We start from the raw sequence: 21,246 nt of genomic DNA, 5'->3' as shown, positions 1-21,246 counted from the left end.
TGATAAACATTTGATAGAACTACAAACCTTTAACTTAGATTTAACTTACCATATGATTCTATTGAAGCCAGCATCTGATGAACTCTTTGAACCTCATTATGAGTTGGTCGTTTGGTCTGAAATGGTATCATTCTAATTCGCTTGTCTTTTTTATCTAATGGGGGTGTTTTGCCGGAGAAAAATATCTTTTTATTAAAACTAGGAGCTCTAAGGAAAATGAGGTCACAAGATTTAATATGTTCATCCCATGATGTAAGTAGTGCTCGGACATCCTGAAATATGTAAGAAAATTTAAGTTATATAAAATGTCCATATACCTATGAGAAACAAGAATGTGTCCATAGTGTGCCCCACACGCACTATAATTTTCTATGTTCAGTGGACCATGAAATTGGGGTCAAAACTTTAATTTGGAATTAAAATTAGAAAGATCATATCACAGGGAACATGTGTACTAAGTTTCAAGTAGATGTGACTTTAACTTCATCAAAAACTACCTTGACCAAAAACTTTAACCTGAACTTTGCACTTTCATTTTCTATGTTCAGTGGACCATGAAATTGGGGTCAAAATTATAATTTGGCATATAAATAAGAAAGATCATATCATGGGGAACATGTGTACTAAGTTGCAAGTGGATTGGACTTCAACTTCATCAACAACTACCTTGACCAAAAACTTTAACCTGCAATGGGACGAACGGACCAGACACAAACGGAGGAACGAACAAACGGAGGCACAGACCAGAAAACATAATGCCCCTCTACTATCGTAGGTGGGGCATACAAATTTGATAGAAAAGAAGGATATGGGGTATCAATCCATGATATAAAATCAGTATGTTTACATAAAAAAAAAAAAAGCAAAGGAACAGTGCTTTTTTTGGCTGTTCTTCATTAAAATCATATATTAACATGAATTAATTGTTTTTAAAAAGGAAGATTTAAAAAAAAAAAAGAATAGTATTAAAGAATATCTAACTCTTTTTACAGAGACAGGGTTAAAGCTTCAGCAATCAAAATTATTTTCATCAAAATTTAATAAGCCCAAAGGACGAGTTTTCCAAATTAAAAATACAAAAGGTACAAAAATTGTAATTCAAAATGATGATGTACAAACTTTTTCCAATTAACTAACAATAGATTGACAGGTATTTTATGTCATACCTCTTGTAAAGCAGCCTCATTATATCTTCGTAGAGCAGCACCAGCAGATTTAGGAGCATTACCCTGACTATCTCTACTACTCTGTGTTGTACCACGCTTAGCTCTCACAACGTAGCGGTGAAATGTTTTATGGGCAATAATGTTATCCCTATAATAAACAACATAAATATGACAATTTTTATGTTGTTTACATTACAATGAAAATGTAAGGGAAAGTTTTTTGATAGAAAAGTGGTTGAGTATCTAGAAATAACTTGCAATCTTATTTATATATATACTAAATCATGGGTGCTTTTTTTCACAGATTCATTTGCCTAGGTAAAATTTAAAAGTCTCTTTGATGAGTTTGTTTGAAAGATAGTCTATGCTGACAAGTGTATTACATAAAGGTGATAACATACAAACATTTTCATTATTAGGTTGCATTGGGTCCAAATTGGCTCTGATATTGCACAAAACCAATAGAAATATCTTGTCCTTCTATCTTATTTTTTGTTGTTAATCAGTTTTAACATGGGTTGACATTAAGTTGCATAAGCAGAAACAGGTTTGCTTGGCAATGTATGTGAAAAAGACCTCCAGATTATTTTTCAGTAATTGTTAATACCATGCCAATTGCATGTCAATATGCCTGTTGGTTTTTGTCTACTCCTAATTCACAATCTTCATCAAAGTGAATGACTTTTTTATCATGCAGGTACACATATTTCAATTTTTTACTATACATGTATTTTATTTCTTTTGAAGTAAAATAATAATCATTCAAATGGTCTCACTCTTTATATTGTATACTAAATCCAAATGTTTGTTTCATACCTATCAAATATTGCTCCAGCAAAATGACCTCCACTTGACATCAAGACTGCCCACTTCATATGCATTGGAATGTCTGTTACCATGGACATTAAATCTGAATGGCTAGATGGAATAACCTGAAAAAGAATTGTTTTTAAATTTAACTCTTTACTTTGCATTCTGTCAGATGTGAATATATAGATATAAAAAGATGTGGTATGAGTACCACTGAGACAACTTTATCATCTAAGTCACAATTTGTAAAAGTAAACCCTTATAGGCCAATGTACAGGTTCAACATGGAGCCTTGGCTAAATTCAAACAGCAAGCTAAAAAGGGCTCGAAAAATGACATGTGTAAAACCATTCAAATGGAGATGCTTTTTGTGAGTTTTTTTTTTATGTGCATGAATTGACTTTGTGTCATGGATGGATACCCAATATCCTACTACAAATCTGATCAAAAATGGGAACAGGTGTATCTCTGTGCTTATTATAAGGTATGCTATCTTACCTTTTTGTGATACACAACACATCTATATAGTGATATCAGGTCACCCAGAGAATTTTTGAGAAATATCTTTGGGTATTTGCGAGCTCTGTCATCCATTATACTGTCCTCGGTATCACTGTCTGTACTACTTCCTGTCCCTATGACCTCTAATTTCCTCTGGAATCTGGCAGCCATTCCAATAGGTTTACTGGTAGCATGGTTGTCATCGTCATCACTGTCAGACTCGGAGCCAGATATACTGGATATATTTCCTGGAAACATTCATATTAATTTATTGCATTTAATATGAATACAACTGTTTTACTCTACTTGTTATATATTTATCTTGTGAACATAGAAAGCCTAACTTCACAGCCCTGATTTCAGACCATGCTTTATTGCCTCCACTGATTCATATTTTCCATAAAATAAAACACATTTTTATTGAGCATTATGCATAAATTTCAAGGAACCAGTAATGCTCACTTATGTGTTTTTTCATGAACAACTAGGTGAGTCTGTATTTTTTCCTGAATGACTAGGTGAGTCTTATTAGTTTTTTTTTTCTTAATGAGGAACTATATGCGTCATGCTTTTTCATGAATGACTAGGTGGGGGTTAGTGTGTTTTTTTCATGAATGACTGGGTGGGTCTTAGCTTGATTTATATATAAATCATATTGTTCTCTGAGGTGATGTATAATTTATGTAAAATTTCAAAATTCTTGTCATTACCTGAAAGCTCTTCAAACTTGTCCTCATTTACATAGCTGACTCCCTTTAATCTTTGTCTCAGATTGTATCTGTGCCAGTCTGATTTGTAATGTCTTTTCTGAAAATAAAGTGTGGTTAATTATTTATTTGCATAAATCATAAAGAAAAAAACAGGTGAAACTGCGAGCTACTGTTCACTGATGATACCCCCGCCGCAAGTGGATAATATCAATAGTGTAAAAATATGCAAGTGTTCGGTAAACAGGAAGTTGTCGAGTGATGAATCTGAAAACGCATCACACAGTATAGCTGACTTATATAAATCCTGAAACCAAATTTCAGAAATCCTTGTATTGTAGTTCCTGAGAAAAATGTGATGAAAATTTTCAACTTGGCTATCATGTGTAAAATCATACAAGTGTTCGGTAAACAGGAAGTTGTCGAGTGATCAATCTGAAAACGCATCACACGGTATAGCTGACTTAGATAAACCCTGAAACCAAATTTTAGAAATCCTTGTATTGTAGTTCCTGAGAAAAATGCGAAGAAAAATATTCATGGGACGGACGGACTGACTGACCTGATGGACTGACGGAAGGACAGACAGAGGTAAAACAGTATACCCCCCCTTTTTTAAAGCGGGGGTATAAATATATAGTAAAAATAGTATTCAATAAAAGAGGAACGAGTCTGAGAACACATTTGCCCCTGCTAGAGCTTTGCAAATTCAAAATAAAAAGAAGCAAGTGAGGAAACAAAAATGGGATAGAAGGAAAGACAGAGGAATTGAAATATGGACAGAAGAACAGAAAGAGGGATAAACAGGTCAACAACAAGCATAACAAAAGAATCTTCATACATGACATATCTTTAAGAGTACTTTTAAAAAACTGTTATACAAAGTTAACAATATCTATCTATATTATTTTTGTCCTTTTTTTCGTTTTCAAATTTTGTATTCTATTTTTTGTGTTTTTGTTTTCTAAACACTCATTTATTTATTTTTATTTTTTTCTGTATTATTTTTTCTTTTTTCTTCAATTTTCCATCTTTTGACATATATCCATATTATATATACAATTTATATATATTAAATAGATATACCATTCTACACATGCATGGTCATACATATATTTTTGTATTATATTGCTATAAATGTTAAATGGAGAAGACTTCATAAGTCTGTTTGACTTGTGTCTTATCCAATTTGTACTTAAACAAATAAAACATGTTTAAACTAATCTATATTAACATCTTTTAATTAAGCACACAGCATTAATCAAGAAAACTTTCAATAAATTACTGTTGGTAAAATAAATGTAGTTACCTGTTCTTCCCTTGATTCAAAGTCAGCTTCACAGTAATTACAGGACATTTTTTCTGAGACGGTAGTAAAATCTGGTCTTTGTTGTACTGAAAAACAGAAATAAATTAAATTTTCTTATTATCTCTTTTGCAATTTCATGGATTAACAGTACAAGAAAACAATGAATCAGACAATCGTTATTCACTCAATAATATATTTTTTGCTTCTTTATCATTTTTATTAAATGTTTATCACTATTTATTTCAGGGAGATCATTCTCAGATCAACAATATAGCTGTGTTAATATGGTACCAATATCTTGGATTTGTTACTTGATTTATACAAGGTATTATGTGTCTTTTTTGCAAACAAAGCAAACAAACTAGGTTTTTATTTTTTTTTTTTAAAGTTGTAAGCCTTAAAATCTATTGCATATTCTTCAAGATTTATATATATTGAAGAGAAACACTACAAATAGTCTATAATGTCTCAGTAATCATTGATTTAAAGTGATATAATCAGATTTTGCCATATATTAACATTTGAAAAATTTGCTCAAATCAGGTGACATAACTGTACTGGATAATATTATAAATGCATTTTTTTACTCTCTTTGTATTATTAGCACTTTCAGAGTAGCGTTCCAAGGTTAACCAGGTGCTCCACAGGGCGCAGCTTTATACGACCCCAGTGGTAAAACCCTGAACAGTTGGGGCAAATTTAGTCACAATATTCAAGCTTGATACTGTGATTGTGATCAAATTTTTGACATAATATAGGTTTTTGCCACAAAATTAATGTGGTTCAAGATCTAACACATCTATTGCACAATACTGTGCAATTGAATATTTCTTATTGAAACTTTTCAAAATTTGAAATTTAAAAAATGTTGAAAAAAAAAAAATAAGCCCTTAAACTCAATCCCATGCTTTCCTTTGTAATATTGAACCTTGTAGTATGATTTCAGAGAGATCCATACACTTAAACACAAGTTATTGTCATGATTGTTTGGAAACTAGAAACATGCTTCTTTTTGGCCCGTTTTTGGCCCTTAATTCCTACATATTTTGGGCATTTAACCCAAAACTTAATCCCAGCCTCCCCTTTGTTATATGGTAGATTGTGGTACAATTTCAGAGAGATCCATGCAATTACACACAAGGTATTGCCTGGAAACTAGAAAAATGCTTGTTTTGGCCCCTTTTTGGCCGTTAATTCCAAAACTTTGGCCCCATAACCCCTTAAATGAATCCAAACCTTCTACTTGTGATTTTAAACATTGCAGTATACTTTCAGAGCAATTGAAATACTGGTAAACAAGTTATTATCCTGAAACTAGAAAAATGCTTGTTTTGGCCCCTTTTGGGCCCCTAATTCCTAAACGGTTCGGACCATCATTCCCAAAATAAATCCCAACCTTCCTTTTGTGGTATTGAACCTTCTGAAAAAATTTCATTAAGATCTATTCACTTAAACTAAAGTTATTATCCGGAAACCAAAGTGTCTTCGGACGACGACGACGCTGACGACGACATCATACCATTATACGAACCCAAAATTTTTTTGGGGTCGTATAAAAATTTAACTTTTACAAACTTGTAACATAGAATACTCATTTACAATAGAATCATTCTTTTTTACCTATTTACCTGTTGCCTCCTTTGTTTCTTCAGTTGATGTTGTTGCTTTGCCTTTTTCTGTAGAAGGATTACATGTAGCAACAGTCAGTCCTGTTAACTTGGACATAGCTTCTCCAGTGTTGTATAGAAAACACATAGAGTATTGCTGAGTCCTTTTCTTCTGCAGTTTCTTTGGAGATGTTGTTGTTGAATCCATCTTCTTTATTGTGTTCAACTCAGACAACAGATCAAAACTGAATTTGAAAATGTAATGATATTATATCATAAACTAGAATGTGTCCATAGTACATGGATGCCCCACTTGCACTATCATTTTCTATGTTCAGTGGACCGTTAAATTGTGGTCAAAACTCTAATTTGGCATTAAAATTAGAAAGATCATATCATAGGGAACATATGTACTAAGTTTTGAGTTGATTGGACTTCAACTTCATCAAAAACTACCTTGACCAAAAACTTTAACCTGAAGTGGGACGAACGGACGAACAGACACACAGACAACGAACGGACGGACGACAAACAGACGCATAGACCAAAAAACATAATGCCCCTCTACTATCGTAGGTGGGGCATAAAAACAGAACCTTGAACTTTGATAGTAAAAAAAATATATTTGATAAAAAACGTTTTAATGTAAATGATACATGTATGAATCTTCGAAGTCTTATATCATAGGACTAGTCTTTCAGCAGGATTATACATGTATGTATATAGACCAATTTCATATTTCAAACTTTTGACTGGTTTCGCCAATTATTTGACAGGTTACCTACTCTGTGGCAGGACATCCTGGTACTCTGTCAATTACAGGCAGCCAAAAAAAGTAAACTCAAATATATGATTGGTGCAATTTAGACTATTTTAAAATGAATTAGTCATATATACCATTATTGGCATTGTACCGATTATAGTCATGAATTTACTTATTTAGCTCTTGCTTTACTATCAAAGGCAAAGAGAAGGTAACCTGTCTAAAAATATTAATTCTGGAGTCAAAAGTCCATTATATATTAGTGTGAGTTCGTGGTCTAGTGTTCATGGTTGTTAAGACCGATGGCAACAATGCTGAAGGTACTGAGTTTGATTCTCACTAGGGGTGCTAAAAATATCAGTACATCAGATGGGTAATTTTCACCCTCTCACACACATTTTTGGTACCTAGATCAGAGTTTAAACTAGAATGGGTACTTTGGGGCCTCCGTTGGTCAAAGTTGTCCCCTATTTTGACCTGGAGATCAATCTTCTGACATATCTTTCTGGTTTGTCTGTTTCCGCCAATGGCTCAGTGGTTCTCTGAAAGTACTTCAGCTTCCTCCACCATTATTACAGACTATGCAGTGTCCTAGCACTGCCTTTGACGGCTTTGTATTAGGTTGGGATTGATTGTCCTTGTAAAAATAATTGTTGTATAATATACGTTAGTGACACATCTCCATTAAGGTTCATCATAACAAATGGACAAATATGGCCAAATTTTCACCTCAAAAACTACTCTGTGTACAGACTTACCTGTGTTGTTAGGAAAGTTTTCAGGCCTAGCATCCACTAGATATATAAAAGTTAAATGCATTTTGTGTTAAAGAAAGATAAAATCTTTCATGGTTTTTGATGGGCATTTTTTTTCCTTTCTGCAGAAGGTGTAAAAATAAACAAACATATTTTCAAAGGGTTAAATATTTTGCAGTGGTGACTTGCCATGGCTTTGTTTGGACTTGTTTGTTTGCTTTTTAGCCTTGAATGTTTGTTCCTAATATTTTATTAACTGTGCATTTGCATTCAGATATCGCAGATCAAATTTATTCGTTTATAGTGTATTAATGTACGTTTTTTGATTGAGTTATAAGCCTGCCAATTGTTTTTTTACCGTTTGTTTTTCTATGTTTTGATGTTATGCTATTGTTTCAGAAAAGGGAAGAAGGTTTGGATCCATTAAAACGTTTAATCCCGCTGCAAATGTTTGCATCTGTCCTGCACCTGTCCTAAGTCAGAAATCTGATGTACAGTAGTTGTCGTTTGTTTATGTAATTTATATGTGTTTCTCGTTTTTTATTTTATATAGATTAGACTGTTGGTTTTCCTGTTTGAATGGTTTTACACTAGTAATTTTGGGGCCCTTTACAGCTTGTTGTTCGGTGTGAGCCAAAGCTCTGTGTTGAAGGCTGTACATTGACCTATAATGGTTTACATTTTTTAAAATTGTTATTTGGATGGAGAGTTGTCTCATTGGCACTCACACCACAGCTTCCTATATCTAAACACCTGAATTACTTTGATACTGTCCACTCACTGACTCAGATAAACTCTTTAACTCACCTATAGTTGTGAAGATATCTCTTGTCCATGACAATAAGGAGAATCAAAACAATACAAACCGTTTTTTTACCTGAGGGAGCATCTCAAAGTTGTACCACAACTTAGTTAATTTTCACACCTATTGCATGAAGGAAAAAAAATGCCCATCAAAATCCAAAAGAGATTTTATCTTTCTGAAACACAAAATGCATTTAACGTTAATACAATGTATATCTAGCGGATGCCAGGCATTAAAACTTTTCCAACTTCACAGGTAAGTCTGTACTCAGAGTAGTTTTAGGCATGTAAATACAGACATATTTGTCCGTTTGTTATGATGAACCTTAATCCCCATAGGAAGTGTTCATGGATGCAACTGTACCCTCGCAGCTTTAGATGGGTTCTTCAGATAAAGGACGCATTTACCAGTACATACATACTATTGGCAGTTAATTGTTTTTTTCAATCTTCATATACGGTTAAAAGCTCATTAGAGCTTATGTTTGTCTATGTTTGTATACCTTGCCGACTCTAAATAAAGCTTATTTATATTTATTTACGGTTACCTTGATATTGTCTTCATTCTTCCTTTTAAGATATGGTTTAATGAAAGTCCTTTGGTCTGTTAAAAACCCAACACTCTTTTTATACTGTTTGGTGTATTGCATCATCATAAACAGACCATAACATTAAGTCAGGAATGATTTTCAGGTGATTGTGCAATGCCAATGTGTATCGAAAATAATTTCTACTTAGCCTTAATAAGTTCGATAATACATTAAAACAATAAAACTAACTAGGTTCTTATTCATACTTCAATAATTTGTAACTTCTTATATAAGAAATATCTACCTTATTCACGTTGATTACTCTAAATTTACATAAAATATGTTTTGAAATTGATATTTTTTTGTATGGGCGCTGACATATTTGTCGTAAATGGAATTTATATAGCAAAATCATTAATTATTCCCAATTAGGCCCTTGTAGTTTCACTACAATCTTAGGAAAGAATAATTATACATTTTTTATTATGTTCACATTTGAATCATACAATTTTGGTCAAATATGCTTTTTGGTTTTTACGACATCAGCACTTCTGGCAATCTAAAGTGAAAGTACGACGTAAACAGAAAGTAGGACGAATGAGAGTTAATTTACTAAACCGTTTTGTCTTGTCTAAAACAAGTATACAGCAAGCTTTAAGGAGGTATGCATTTTTGAAAATCATAGATTAGATTGTGGTACCCCAGAAATAATGGATAGTACATTTCCGATTATCTGTGATGTTTCGTTATTGTTTTTAAGGTTCATCATAACAAATGGACAAATATGGCTGTATTTTCACCTCAAAAACACTCTGTGTACAGACTTACCTGTGCTGTTTGGAAAGTTTTACCTATAGTTGTGAAGATACCTCTTGTCCATGTCAATTAAGGACAATCAAAACAATACAAACCGGTTTTTTACCTGAGGGAGCATCTCATAGTTGTACCACCAGTCTGCACCAAAAACTTTTTCAACTACTAGTCCGAAGACCAATATTCTGACATTTTTCTTATTGGGCCAAACAAAATTTGGCAAAAACTTACAAGTCCGAATGAAATCGGACTAGTGGCTAACCGTGCAGACTGTACCACAACTTAGTTAATTTTCACACCTTTTGCAGGAAGGAAAAAAAATGCCCATCAAAATCCAAAAGACATTTTATCTTTCTGAAACACAAAATGCATTTAACTTTATTACTAATTTTACTGCTCTCAATATATTTGTGTGTGACTACCTTAACATGCGGTGGTAAAGAGAGAAAGAGAAGGCATGCTAATGTAATATGATAAGGAGGATATATAAATGATTATACTATTTACAAACATCATCCCGGAGCACTTCTGTGATTCCGGTATGATACGTACTGAACTACGTTTCCAACAACCATATACAAATCAAGTATATAACATCCCCGCCCCGAAAGAAAAAGAAATTCATAAAATTTCGTGATGGTTGTTGGTAAACGTAGGTCAGAGAATATAAAACTAAAATAAGACAACAAACATTATAGTCGACCATAATCAAAAAGATAATTAAAAAAAATATATGTATATATACATGTATATGCAAGTTTCTCACTAAACTTCAACATATGTTCAAGCTATCAAATCTCTGACGCCGACTACCACACAAATCTCTTACAATGTAATATTTTCTCATCACAGTTCTGGTCTTGCGCATGAAACATTCAAATGAATCATAAAGAGTTGAGTAGGACTCAAATTCAGCCATAAATTTAGCGGCATTTTCTTGGGGATAACCTGAGAATTCCCTACACTTTACAATTTTCTCCATTGGGATGGAAGCGGGTGAGTATGATGAAGACATTAAGGAAGTTGTGCTTCTTGTAAACGGTAAATGAGAAATGTCCGTTCGAGGAGTAGATTTTTGAATGTTGGTTATGTTGTCAAACGAACGTGTCGGAGTCGGTAAAGATTTAAACTCGTCCTCTTGTATAGCTTGTTTCGAAATAAAACTGTCACTTAATAAATATTTAGACTGAGAGAGGTCATTTGAATGTTCTTTATACATGTGTTCAATAGAAGATTCAGAAATGTTGGGGTTTATTTTGTCTTCCTCAAAAGTTACAGATTTACTCATACTATGTCTTATTAATTCAAAACAATCATGAATTTAAACTTGGTCTGGCGAGACAATTCTCACCGAGAGCCTCATCTGTATACACATAAAACAATTAAATTCTTCAACACTGACAATTCCTTTATTACAATAAAACATATGTGATTATGCGCAATCAACAACAATCAAAGCTACTATTCGCAACAGCCATAATTTGGACAGCAATGATGTAGGATGAATTCCATCTAAATAAAAGGCATTGAATTTGTATGTAAACCGGCTATTTCTCATTTGTCTGCATTTTCTAGAATTTTGAAGATCACAGCTAAATTTTGGTGAATGTTTTCGAAGAATTAAATTTGTCTCACGAATAAAACTATTTACGGTATTGATTTGTTCTTCAAGTTTCAAATCATCATTCTGAAATTGTTCCGAAAATTTGTGGCCTTGGTATTTATTCCAACATACAATGGAATAAACAGGTATTTCCAAAAACACTAATTCAACTGTTTTATATGTAGCGACAAGTGCATAAATTCGCTTAAAGTGATTTATTATATCATTGACCGAGGAAGAGTCACGTGATCGGAGACTGATATATCTATTTTTACGATTAAAATCAGTTAAGTCACAAGTTCCTAACCATACATAAAATACAATGTTTTTGTAGTGTCGTACAGCTTCTTCGATCTGTCTTTCTAAATATTTAAAACTGTCTCTTGTTGTTGCTCCCTTTTTATGCCAAAAACGAACGCCAGATTCAATTGCTAAATTTCTTTGTAATTTTAAATATTTCCCTTTACTATCGGATAAAATTATAGGTGTTTTATTAAAGGCACTTTGATGCGAAAGTTTGTTTCTCAATTTAACAATTTCACGCTGTATCTTATCATTGCTCATTATCATGTAGCTGGTCACTGCAATCTAAAAATACATTCCTTATCTGCATGATGATTGCGTGCAGACGATACACACACTACGCTGTAATTTGGGTCAAATTCACACAATCAAAATGTCAATTAATGCATTTTAAAGCTAGTATTAAAGACGGAATGCAAATAAAAAGTACAATGTTCATAACGCCAGCGGGAAGTATTTGAGGTCCTCCACCATTCAACGTCCTTGGGGGACTAATAAAGGACGAAATCGTTTCTAAAAACTAATTTTACTGCTCTCAATATATTTGTGTGTGACTACCTTAACATGCGGTGGTAAAGAGAGAAAGAGAAGGCATGCTAATGTAATATGATAAGGAGGATATATAAATGATTATACTATTTACAAACATCATCCCGGAGCACCCCTGTGATTCCGGTATGATACGTACTGAACTACGTTTCCAACAACCATATACAAATCAAGTATATAACATAAGTCTGTACTCCATGTACTCAGAGTAATTATTGTATGTAAATACAGCCATATTTGTCTGTTTGTTATGATGAACCTTAAGGTTCATCATAACACCAGTTCCAAAAGTGTTTGATATTAAAACAGACATATTTAAAAAAAATTATAACACTTTTTATTGTAACGATTTAAATTTTAAACTAAAACCTGTGACTGAAGAATATATTTTTAAACAGTTGCAATTAATTTTAGTTTCTAAAATTGTTGAAAGATCAGTATATTCACAACTTGAAAAATATCTGGTGGAAAACGGTCTTACTAAAAAGCACCTGGGAACGCCCGAGAGCGCCCGGAGTAAAAAAAATCGCCCGGGGAAGAAAATAAAGCGCCTGGGAGAAAAAAATAATAATATTTTATAGCAAAAAATGTTTTCCTGAATAAAAAAAAATAAAAAAATCATTGCTTGTTTTGTCTAATAAAAGTGTGTAGATAATGTTGTTGCACTTTTACATTTTAGATTTCAAAGATGTATATAAGTAAGTAAGCCGTACATATAAACAAAATTACTTGTCTAAAATTTTAAAAAAAATCAATGTTATAACTTTTTTCATCGACACAAAGTTGTCTCATGCCATTGCAATTTCTATATATTTTCCCCGGGCGCCTTTTCTTTTCCCTGGGTGCTTTTTTCCTCCCTCTGGATGCTTTTTCTTTTCCCTGGGCGCTTTTTAGTAGGACTCGTGGAAAATGATCTACTTTATGATTTACCATCTGCATGATCTGGTTTCAGATCTGCTTATTCTACAGATACATGTCTTTATCATTTGTTAGATCATATTAAAAATGAAACTACTAAGGGAATTTATACTGGAATGATAATGTTAGATTTACAAAAAGCCTTTGACACTTTTGACCATCTTATACTGTGTAACAAACTACAAAAAATGGGTGTCAAATGTACTAAATGGTTTGAATCATATTTATGTAATAGAAAACAAAAAGTTAGTATAAATGGTACTGAATCTGATTTAAGATATATTACATGTGGAGTACCACAAGGGAGTATTTTAGGACCACTTTTATTCCTATATTATGTTAATGACATGTCTATAAGTATTAGTAAAGACTGCAAAATTTTATTATATGCAGATGATAGTACCATACTATACTCTCATTAGAACCCAGAAGTTATATCTGAGAAACTGGGTAAGGAACTTGAATCTTGCAGCAAATGGCTAAATTGATAATAAATTATCACATCAGTTGGGGAAAACAGAAACTATTCTGTTTGGGTCAAAACGTAAATTATCTAAAATCCATAACTTTGATGTTACTTGTAATAATTGAAAATTATGTGAAATATTTAGGCCTTAATATACATGATATAGATAACTCTCTTTCTGGAGAAAAAATTTTAAATAAATATTCAAAAGATAAATTCAAGATTGAAGTTTCAAAACAGACAGGAAAATGTTTATCAGAACAATCAAGAAAGACTTTAGTTACAGCTTTAATTCAATGCCATTTTGGCTATGCCTGTTCTGCATGGTATGCTGGTGTCAGCAAAAAATATAAAGACAAGTTACAAGTATTACAAAACAAATTGTGTTAGATTTATAAGAAACACTGGATATAGATCAAAAGTTTACCATAATGTATTGAATAGTATTGGTTATGTTAATATTGAAAATTGTGTTAAAACAATTGAGATTAAACCATGAACATAATATTTATACCACCATTGTCTTAATTATATGTATTCAAATTTTACAAAGGTGAGACATTTACATCATCATTTCACAAGAAATAGTGAATATAACTTCTTGGTTCCTCCAGTTAAGAGTCAACAAAAAGACACATTTTATTTTAATGGCATACAAGATTGGAATATGTTGCCAATTAATGTTAAAAAAAAAGAAAATAAAGGAATTCAAAATTAGTGTCAAAGAGCACTTGACCAAAAGTTATAGCGCAGCTTCATCAGACTCCTTTTTATATTATTAATCATATTTTTATATAAATTATTTTTATATGAATTTTTATGGCATATTAAATTATGTGTTATCTTTTTTTGTATGTCGAAACTAAAAGCCGTTTACATGAAGGGACCCCATTGGAAACAAGCTTTAAAGCTTTCATGGGTTATCCCTGATAATATCAGCAATTTTTTCATACACTTAAGGATACTGCACTCATAATAATGCCAATATATTTTACCATATATATGTGTTAGTATTGTCTTGTATGTATCGTATATATTGTGTATTGTAATAATAAATATGCCTGATATTTTATTGAATAAAATATTATTATTATTATATGGACAAATATGGCTGAATTTTAAACTAAAAAAATACTCTGTATGCAGACTTACCTGTGAAGTTTGGAAAGTTTTAAGGCCTAGCATCCACTAGATATATAAAAGTTAAATGTATTTTGCATATCAGAAAGATTGAAAACTTATTTGGATTTTATTGGGCATTTTTTCCTTCCTGTAGGTAAGAGCTGGTTTGTCTTGTATTGATTGTCCTTGATTGGCATGGACAATAGATATCTACACATTTATAGGTGAGTTGAAGAGTTTATCTGAGTGGACAGTATCAAAGCACAAAAAGTATTCAACTTTCATATATCTAGTAGATGGCAGGCCTTAAAACTTTCCAAACTTCACAGGTAAGTCTGTACACTGAGTAGTTTTAGAGGTGAAAATACGGCCATATTTGTCAATTTGTTATGATGAACCTTAAGGATCATGATATCCTGAGACTACTATGTGTTAAAGTAGTCTCAGTCATAAAAAATGACTGGTTTTAAACCTCATAATCTACTCTGAGTACAGACTAACCTGTCCAGCCTTAGAACTGTCAATTTCTTCCCTTATCTCTGAAAACAAGGTAGAAGCAAATATGAAAACAAAGTTGGTCTTTTTTAATTGATTACTAGTAAATTTCTGCCACTATAGATATGTACACAGAAAACAACTTCAACATTCATTCTTTTGTACCAGGATATTTAACCACACTGTTTTCTTTTAAGAAATGTAATGACCACTAGTCAGATACCACAGGGTGTATCAGATAGGATCCTAGATAACTGTGATGTTACACAAGTCCAGTTAATGAAAGAAGAATGCATCCTGATAGATGAGAATGACAAACAGATAGGTTCTGCATCAAAGAAAAATTGTCATCTACTCGAAAATATCAACAAAGGTAGGATGAAATTCAGAGCAGTTAACAATGAAATTCAGAATGGAAACAGGGAATGTGTCATAGAGACAGCAACCGGACCATGATAGAGTAGAGAACAGCTGAATGCCACCTATGGTCTCCACCTCGGGGCATGCTTCAACTGACCCCTAAATAAAAATGTGTACTAGTTCAGTGATATTGGATGACATACTAAACTCCGAAATAGATATATGAACAATTAAATTAAAAATCATACAAGACTAACAAAAATGTTCATTTTAAATGCTATACAAATACAAAATTATTTTTCTGTATGTGTTTACCTTTTGAAAGTTTGTAACCTTTTTTGAATGATCTTTAGTTCATCTTTTCATCACTCATGTTACTAGTAGTTAAAGAAACTGAATGCTAAAAACAGGTAAAATATATAACAACACTGAACAGGACTTCATGTCATTCATTACAACATTATACCAATTGCACATGTATACATTTATGTAATCTCTTGACTATAGACATGATAGAATAGTCACCATATTAAAAAAAAAGATAGGAAGTTCAAATTTTATGTTACCACATATGCAGACTTTGAAAAAAAACATAAATTAAACATCCATGAAAACACATTTTATTTTCAATCCATGAAAATGAAAGAAACATGAGAAGAAGAGATGAGGTATGTATCCGGTAATTCTGACATATTTAAATTTGCTTTAATAATTATACAGGTATTAATGCATTGATTTTTTTTTAATAATAGTTAAATGTTTGAGTTTTACATTTCCAGGTTTGCTCCACAGAGCCTTCAGTGTGTTTTTGTTTAATCAAGAGGGACAACTTCTGTTACAACAAAGATCTGATGCCAAAATTACATTTCCTGGTGAATAATGTTTTAATCTTATATACTATTATTACATTGTGTATTTGAACATTTGAACAAGCATTATTAAAATTAAAAGATCTAGATAAATGGATGGCTGGTTAAATACATTTGTAGTCATTTCATAATAATATGTTGTATGCTACTTATGGTTGCAAATTGAATTATGATCAGAACTAACTATATTCCACACATACTTACATTGTACAAGAACATGATTGCTTTGTTTACATGTGGATCTGTTCTTAATTTTATAACCTGTATGTAGCTTTTCATCATCATATCATACCTGATAATCTACAGTCCATCCTAATTGAATTTTAATTGTAGATAATTTTACAAACACTTGCTGCAGCCATCCACTGAATACATCCCCAGAACTAGAGGAAGGAAATGCTATAGGTGTGAGGAGAGCAGCTCAGAGGAAATTAAAGCATGAATTAGGAATATCGCCAGAACAGGTACCCTTTTACTGAGACTACTATAACACACTACTATAACTGTGTTATCACCAGAACAGGTACCCTTTTACTGAGACTACTATAACACACTACTATAACTGTGTTATCACCAGAACAGGTACCCTTTTACTGAGACTACTATAACATACTACTATAACTGTGTTATAGTAGTCACAGTTATAGAAGTCTCAGCCGGTTATACAAAGATCAAACAATTAATTCAACATACATATAGCTCCACATAAAAAAGGAGGCTTGTTCTTCCTATGTAGAATCCTAAAATAATTGTAGAAATACGTAAATAAATTCTTTAATTTCTTGTAATTTGTAATTTTCAAACACCTGAAACCTCTAAAGAACGATATTTTGAAATTTGTGTCTAAGCTGAGTTTAGATTTTGAAATTGGTCAAACATATTTTGTTAACATCATTCATTTAGAATTTATATACAACAAGATTCTGACCTTGTTAGAAGCTGGGAATAGATAACTTGGCTATTTATATCAATATAAATGTATATACCAGTAAGAATTTATACAACACATTTTTTATGAAACAGAGTGCTTATATACAGGGTTGGCATCAAAATTCCAGATGAAAACCATGTCAGCCAAAATATAAATAATCAGCAGAATCCAACTATTTTTATACTGATGATTTCCATGGAGAAAGATACCTTCATTTTATAAATGTCAGGAGTAATATTATCCAGAGTTATCAGGAAATGATCTGACTTTAATTTGTCTCCTTATTACTTAAAAGTTTATAACAAGACTTCACTGAGACAAATTTGCAATGATATACAACTGAGACTACTATAACACAGAGATTTGTCACTTCACATACTAACCAGTCAAATAGTAGTGTTATAGTAGTCTCAGAATACAAATATTCCACTAAGCAACTAATTCTGTTTCCAGGTATCTGTAGATGACTTTAAATATTTGACTAGGATACAGTACAAGGCTGGTAACCAACCAGAAGATGGAATCTGGGGAGAAAGTGAAATAGACTATATATTATTCATCCAAAAGGATGTAGATCTAAATATAAATACAAATGAAGTAAAAAGTTACAGATATCTAAGTCAGGATCAACTAAGAGATTTTTTAGGTAATTTATGAGATTTATTTTAGTCTAGATCAGCTAAGGCATTTTATAAATGATATAGCTGATATTTTCTTAGAATGAAAACAATCTGATTAAAATCCCTTGTCTAAGGTTTGCTTAGAAGTATCTGACGTCACTTTGTTTTACTTTCTTTTCTGGTAATGATGTATGGAATTTAACCTAAAATTTTTGAACTTGTGTATTAATCTGACAAAACCAGAGGATTATGAAAAGTCTTTAAGGTTCATCAATACACTTTGACAAAAATGGCTGTGTTTACACCATAATAGTTTCTCTGTGTACAGACAAAACTACAATTTGAAAAGTTTTAAAGCCTGGTAACACCTAACTAAATAAATGTAACATCCATTTCATGTCTATCTAACCAGTTTCTTCCTGCAAGGTTTTTATATGTCAAGTTATTAATGATTTAAGTTTATTTGATATTTTAGCAACATCAGACAGTGAAGGACGTTTGATAACTCCCTGGTTCAGACTTATCACAGATAGATTCCTATATAAATGGTGGAGTAAACTAGGAGATTTAGAATCAGAGATGGACCATAAAACTATTTATAAATTGTCATAGATTGTGCAGTTATATCAAAAGAAAATGTGCAATTTTAATTTATCAAATAATAATGCTCTAAGATATTTTATAAACTTGTTACTTATTTTTGTTAGAGGTTAATAACTTTGACATAAATGCTGATTGACCCATTGCTTTGCATTTATTTAAGTCATGAAGTGTTGACATAAATATAAGGAGATGTGGTATGAGTGCCAATGAGACAACCCTACATCCAAGTCACAATTTGTAAATTGTAAACCATTAAAGGTCTAAGTACAGCCTTGACTCATACCGAACAGAAAACTAATGTTTAATGATTATTTTTGAAGTGATCCAGTTGGCATTTCGCAAACATAAAGTATATTGATTTTGACATATCTATTTCATTTTCATTTTAAAGATGTGAGACCTTAGTGTTCCTCCAAGAACCACAGGCGGTTCCTCAACAGTTGTGTGAAAAGTTCTAGGTATCACAATTTTAATCATATTGGTTTTTATTTATTTTTGAATCCTTATAGTTAAACAGTACAGGGTCAAATTTAATTATGTTAGTCATATATTAATCTTGTACAGAAAGTGTTTTATCATAACAATATATACTGTTTGTTAAAAAAAGGGTATGCATGTCTTTAAAGTGTTTTTACTGTTAGAAAAAACAGTGTAGCCATTATTGCAGAAGTGTAAAAAGTAAAATCACAAAAATATTGAACTCAGAGGAAAATCAATTTGGAAAGTCTATAATCACATGGCAAAATCAAATAACAAAGCGCATCAAAAACGAATGGACAAGAACTGTCATATTCCTGACTTGGTAAGTTATTCATGGTTAAAACTCAATGGGTATTAGATTTTATTTTATTTTCAAAAATAGATAGGTGTAATGAAATCAAACTATGCAGAAATGTAATAAAGATATAACTAAAAATTAAATTAAAAGACCATATTGGCTTCAAATGAAGCTATTCATTTTAGAGAATAGAAACCCTGGATGCAGATGCATCATGTCATTGGAATTTCTCACTTATTAAGAGTAATACAATAACTGTATTTGGTATATGAGAAACCGTGCAAGGTCTACATATAACTAAGTAGATGTGGTATGAGTGCCACTTGGACAACTTTCCATCCAAGTCACTAGGTCAAAGTATTGCTTTCAACATGGAGCCTTGACAAACACTGAACAGCAAACTGTACTGTCCCCAAACAGTGTTAATGGAGCTTAACCTCTCTAGATGGATCAAATATATTTGGTGTATGGAATAAGGGGTCATGTTTCATCTGACCTCTGTCTCATTTTTGAGTTACATTGGTAAAAAATTGAAAACAACACTTTTAATAATTTCTTGTGTCCGAAGCGCTTTTCTGGATTTACCTTCATCATGAAATGTTAATTTGATGAATCCCTCTATCTTGTGGGCTGATGTTGTGTTAGACAGAAGTAGATTCCAATCCCTGATATATGTTCATATATGTCATTTTTTTTTTTATTCTTTCTTGGTAAAAGCGCCATACCTCTGATCTGGCTGTCGTTGGGGATTATATTATTGTTGTCTGTCTATATCTATTTATATAGCCTATGCTAGATTTTATGTTGCATTTTTGCATTTATAGTCTGTTGGTATTCATTCGTCCTCTCAAGCTTTCCAACTGTATTGTTTAATCATGTGTATTGCACAACCAAGTGTTCGGTCTGTGTAGTTATGATTGACAAATCTTGCTGCTTTTGCTGAACTTGTTATAATGGTTTGATCGATCCTTAACTGTGCAGGCATATTCCACTGGTTTACCATGGCTTTATATGCTGTGTCTTTCACTGATTTGTGCAGTCTTTCAGATTTCTTCTGATAAACCCCAATGTTTTGTTTCCTTTGCCTACAATGTTACCAATGTGTCTAACCCAGGATAGGTTTTTACTGATGGTTACGCCTAAGTATATGCTGTTATCAACATTGTATTGAGTATTTCCGTTAAGTTTGTATGAAATATCTATTACTTCTTTGTTCTTCTGTGTTGTTCTGATTATTATGCATTTATTTGAATTGAAACTCATTTGGCATTTGTTATCCCAAGTCTTCTAATGATGTTAGGTCTTTTAGCAAAAGGTCTACCTGGTTTTTAATTTTTCTAAAGAGAAAGCGCTCATCTGCAAATAGTTCAGATGATGTTGATATTCTGGCATGTCATTTATGTAGGTCAGAAGCAATAAAGGTCCAAGAACTGTGCCTTGATGAACGCCAGATAGCACCGGAACTTGAGAGGAGACGGTTCCATCTAATATTAAGCTCTGAATCACGAATCCCTTTGTAGCTTTTACGGTTAACTCCCTAATATTATATTTTGAGTTAAAAGCAATGATGTGGTACGTTGTTGATTGTCCTTGCAATGTCAAGAAGGATGATGCCGACTTGTATTGTGTGTAAGATCGTCTGACATGCTTTCTATAAAACATTGTAATGGAAATTGTTTGTACGAGTATTGTGAAAATAATTGTATAAAATTCGAGAATGCATACTAGAAACGTAAGCGTGTCACTGTTTTCAATATCATGTGGTCGTTGATGGAATATTTTTAACACTGTCATAAAGCGGAAGGTTTATCTAGTCATTAAACCAGATTCCACCCACCATTTTTTCTTAAAATTTCATATACCA

At 32.2% G+C, this 21,246-nt stretch overlaps 2 protein-coding genes across 6 annotated transcripts in view; one reads left to right on the top strand and one right to left on the bottom strand.

The window, feature by feature from the left end:
• Positions 1-9,355, bottom strand: part of LOC143065110 (tRNA endonuclease ANKZF1-like) — a 29,679-nt gene extending 20,324 nt beyond the window's left edge. Inside the window, exons 1-8 of one of the 3 annotated variants that reach the window (XM_076238464.1) lie at positions 9,257-9,355; positions 6,122-6,345; positions 4,494-4,579; positions 3,188-3,284; positions 2,475-2,725; positions 1,983-2,098; positions 1,167-1,314; positions 50-272 (exon numbers count right to left, since the gene is read on the bottom strand). In XM_076238464.1, coding sequence (XP_076094579.1) covers positions 50-272; positions 1,167-1,314; positions 1,983-2,098; positions 2,475-2,725; positions 3,188-3,284; positions 4,494-4,579; positions 6,122-6,308 — 1,108 coding nt within the window. In that variant the 5' untranslated portion in view covers positions 6,309-6,345; positions 9,257-9,355. Of the gene's footprint in view, positions 1-49; positions 273-1,166; positions 1,315-1,982; positions 2,099-2,474; positions 2,726-3,187; positions 3,285-4,493; positions 4,580-6,121; positions 6,346-8,495; positions 8,598-8,970; positions 9,098-9,256 lie in introns of those variants that run through there. The other 2 variants (XM_076238463.1, XM_076238465.1) reach the window with 2 other exon arrangements.
• Positions 9,356-9,468: 113 nt separating this feature from the next.
• LOC143065111 (isopentenyl-diphosphate Delta-isomerase 1-like) lies at positions 9,469-18,747 on the top strand. 3 transcript variants are annotated; one of them, XM_076238467.1, is made up of 7 exons: positions 9,509-9,614; positions 14,881-14,950; positions 15,419-15,594; positions 16,361-16,453; positions 16,784-16,914; positions 17,835-18,027; positions 18,477-18,747. In XM_076238467.1, the coding sequence occupies exons 2-7, from the start codon at positions 14,922-14,924 to the stop codon at positions 18,611-18,613; spliced, it is 759 nt and encodes a 252-aa protein (XP_076094582.1). In that variant the 5' UTR covers positions 9,509-9,614; positions 14,881-14,921; the 3' UTR covers positions 18,614-18,747. The 3 variants fall into 3 exon arrangements, with proteins under 3 accessions (XP_076094581.1, XP_076094582.1, XP_076094583.1); XM_076238468.1 differs by lacking the exon at positions 14,881-14,950 and adding an exon at positions 12,900-12,918; XM_076238466.1 differs by lacking the exon at positions 14,881-14,950 and having other exon boundaries at positions 9,469-9,614.
• Positions 18,748-21,246: the final 2,499 nt, after the last annotated feature.

The sequence above is a fragment of the Mytilus galloprovincialis genome, chromosome 2 (genome assembly GCF_965363235.1).
Source record: "Mytilus galloprovincialis chromosome 2, xbMytGall1.hap1.1, whole genome shotgun sequence".
Classification (NCBI taxonomy): Eukaryota; Metazoa; Mollusca; class Bivalvia; order Mytilida; family Mytilidae; genus Mytilus; species Mytilus galloprovincialis.
Note: the sequence above shows the minus strand (reverse complement) of the source record. Positions and strands in the feature narration are given on the sequence as shown.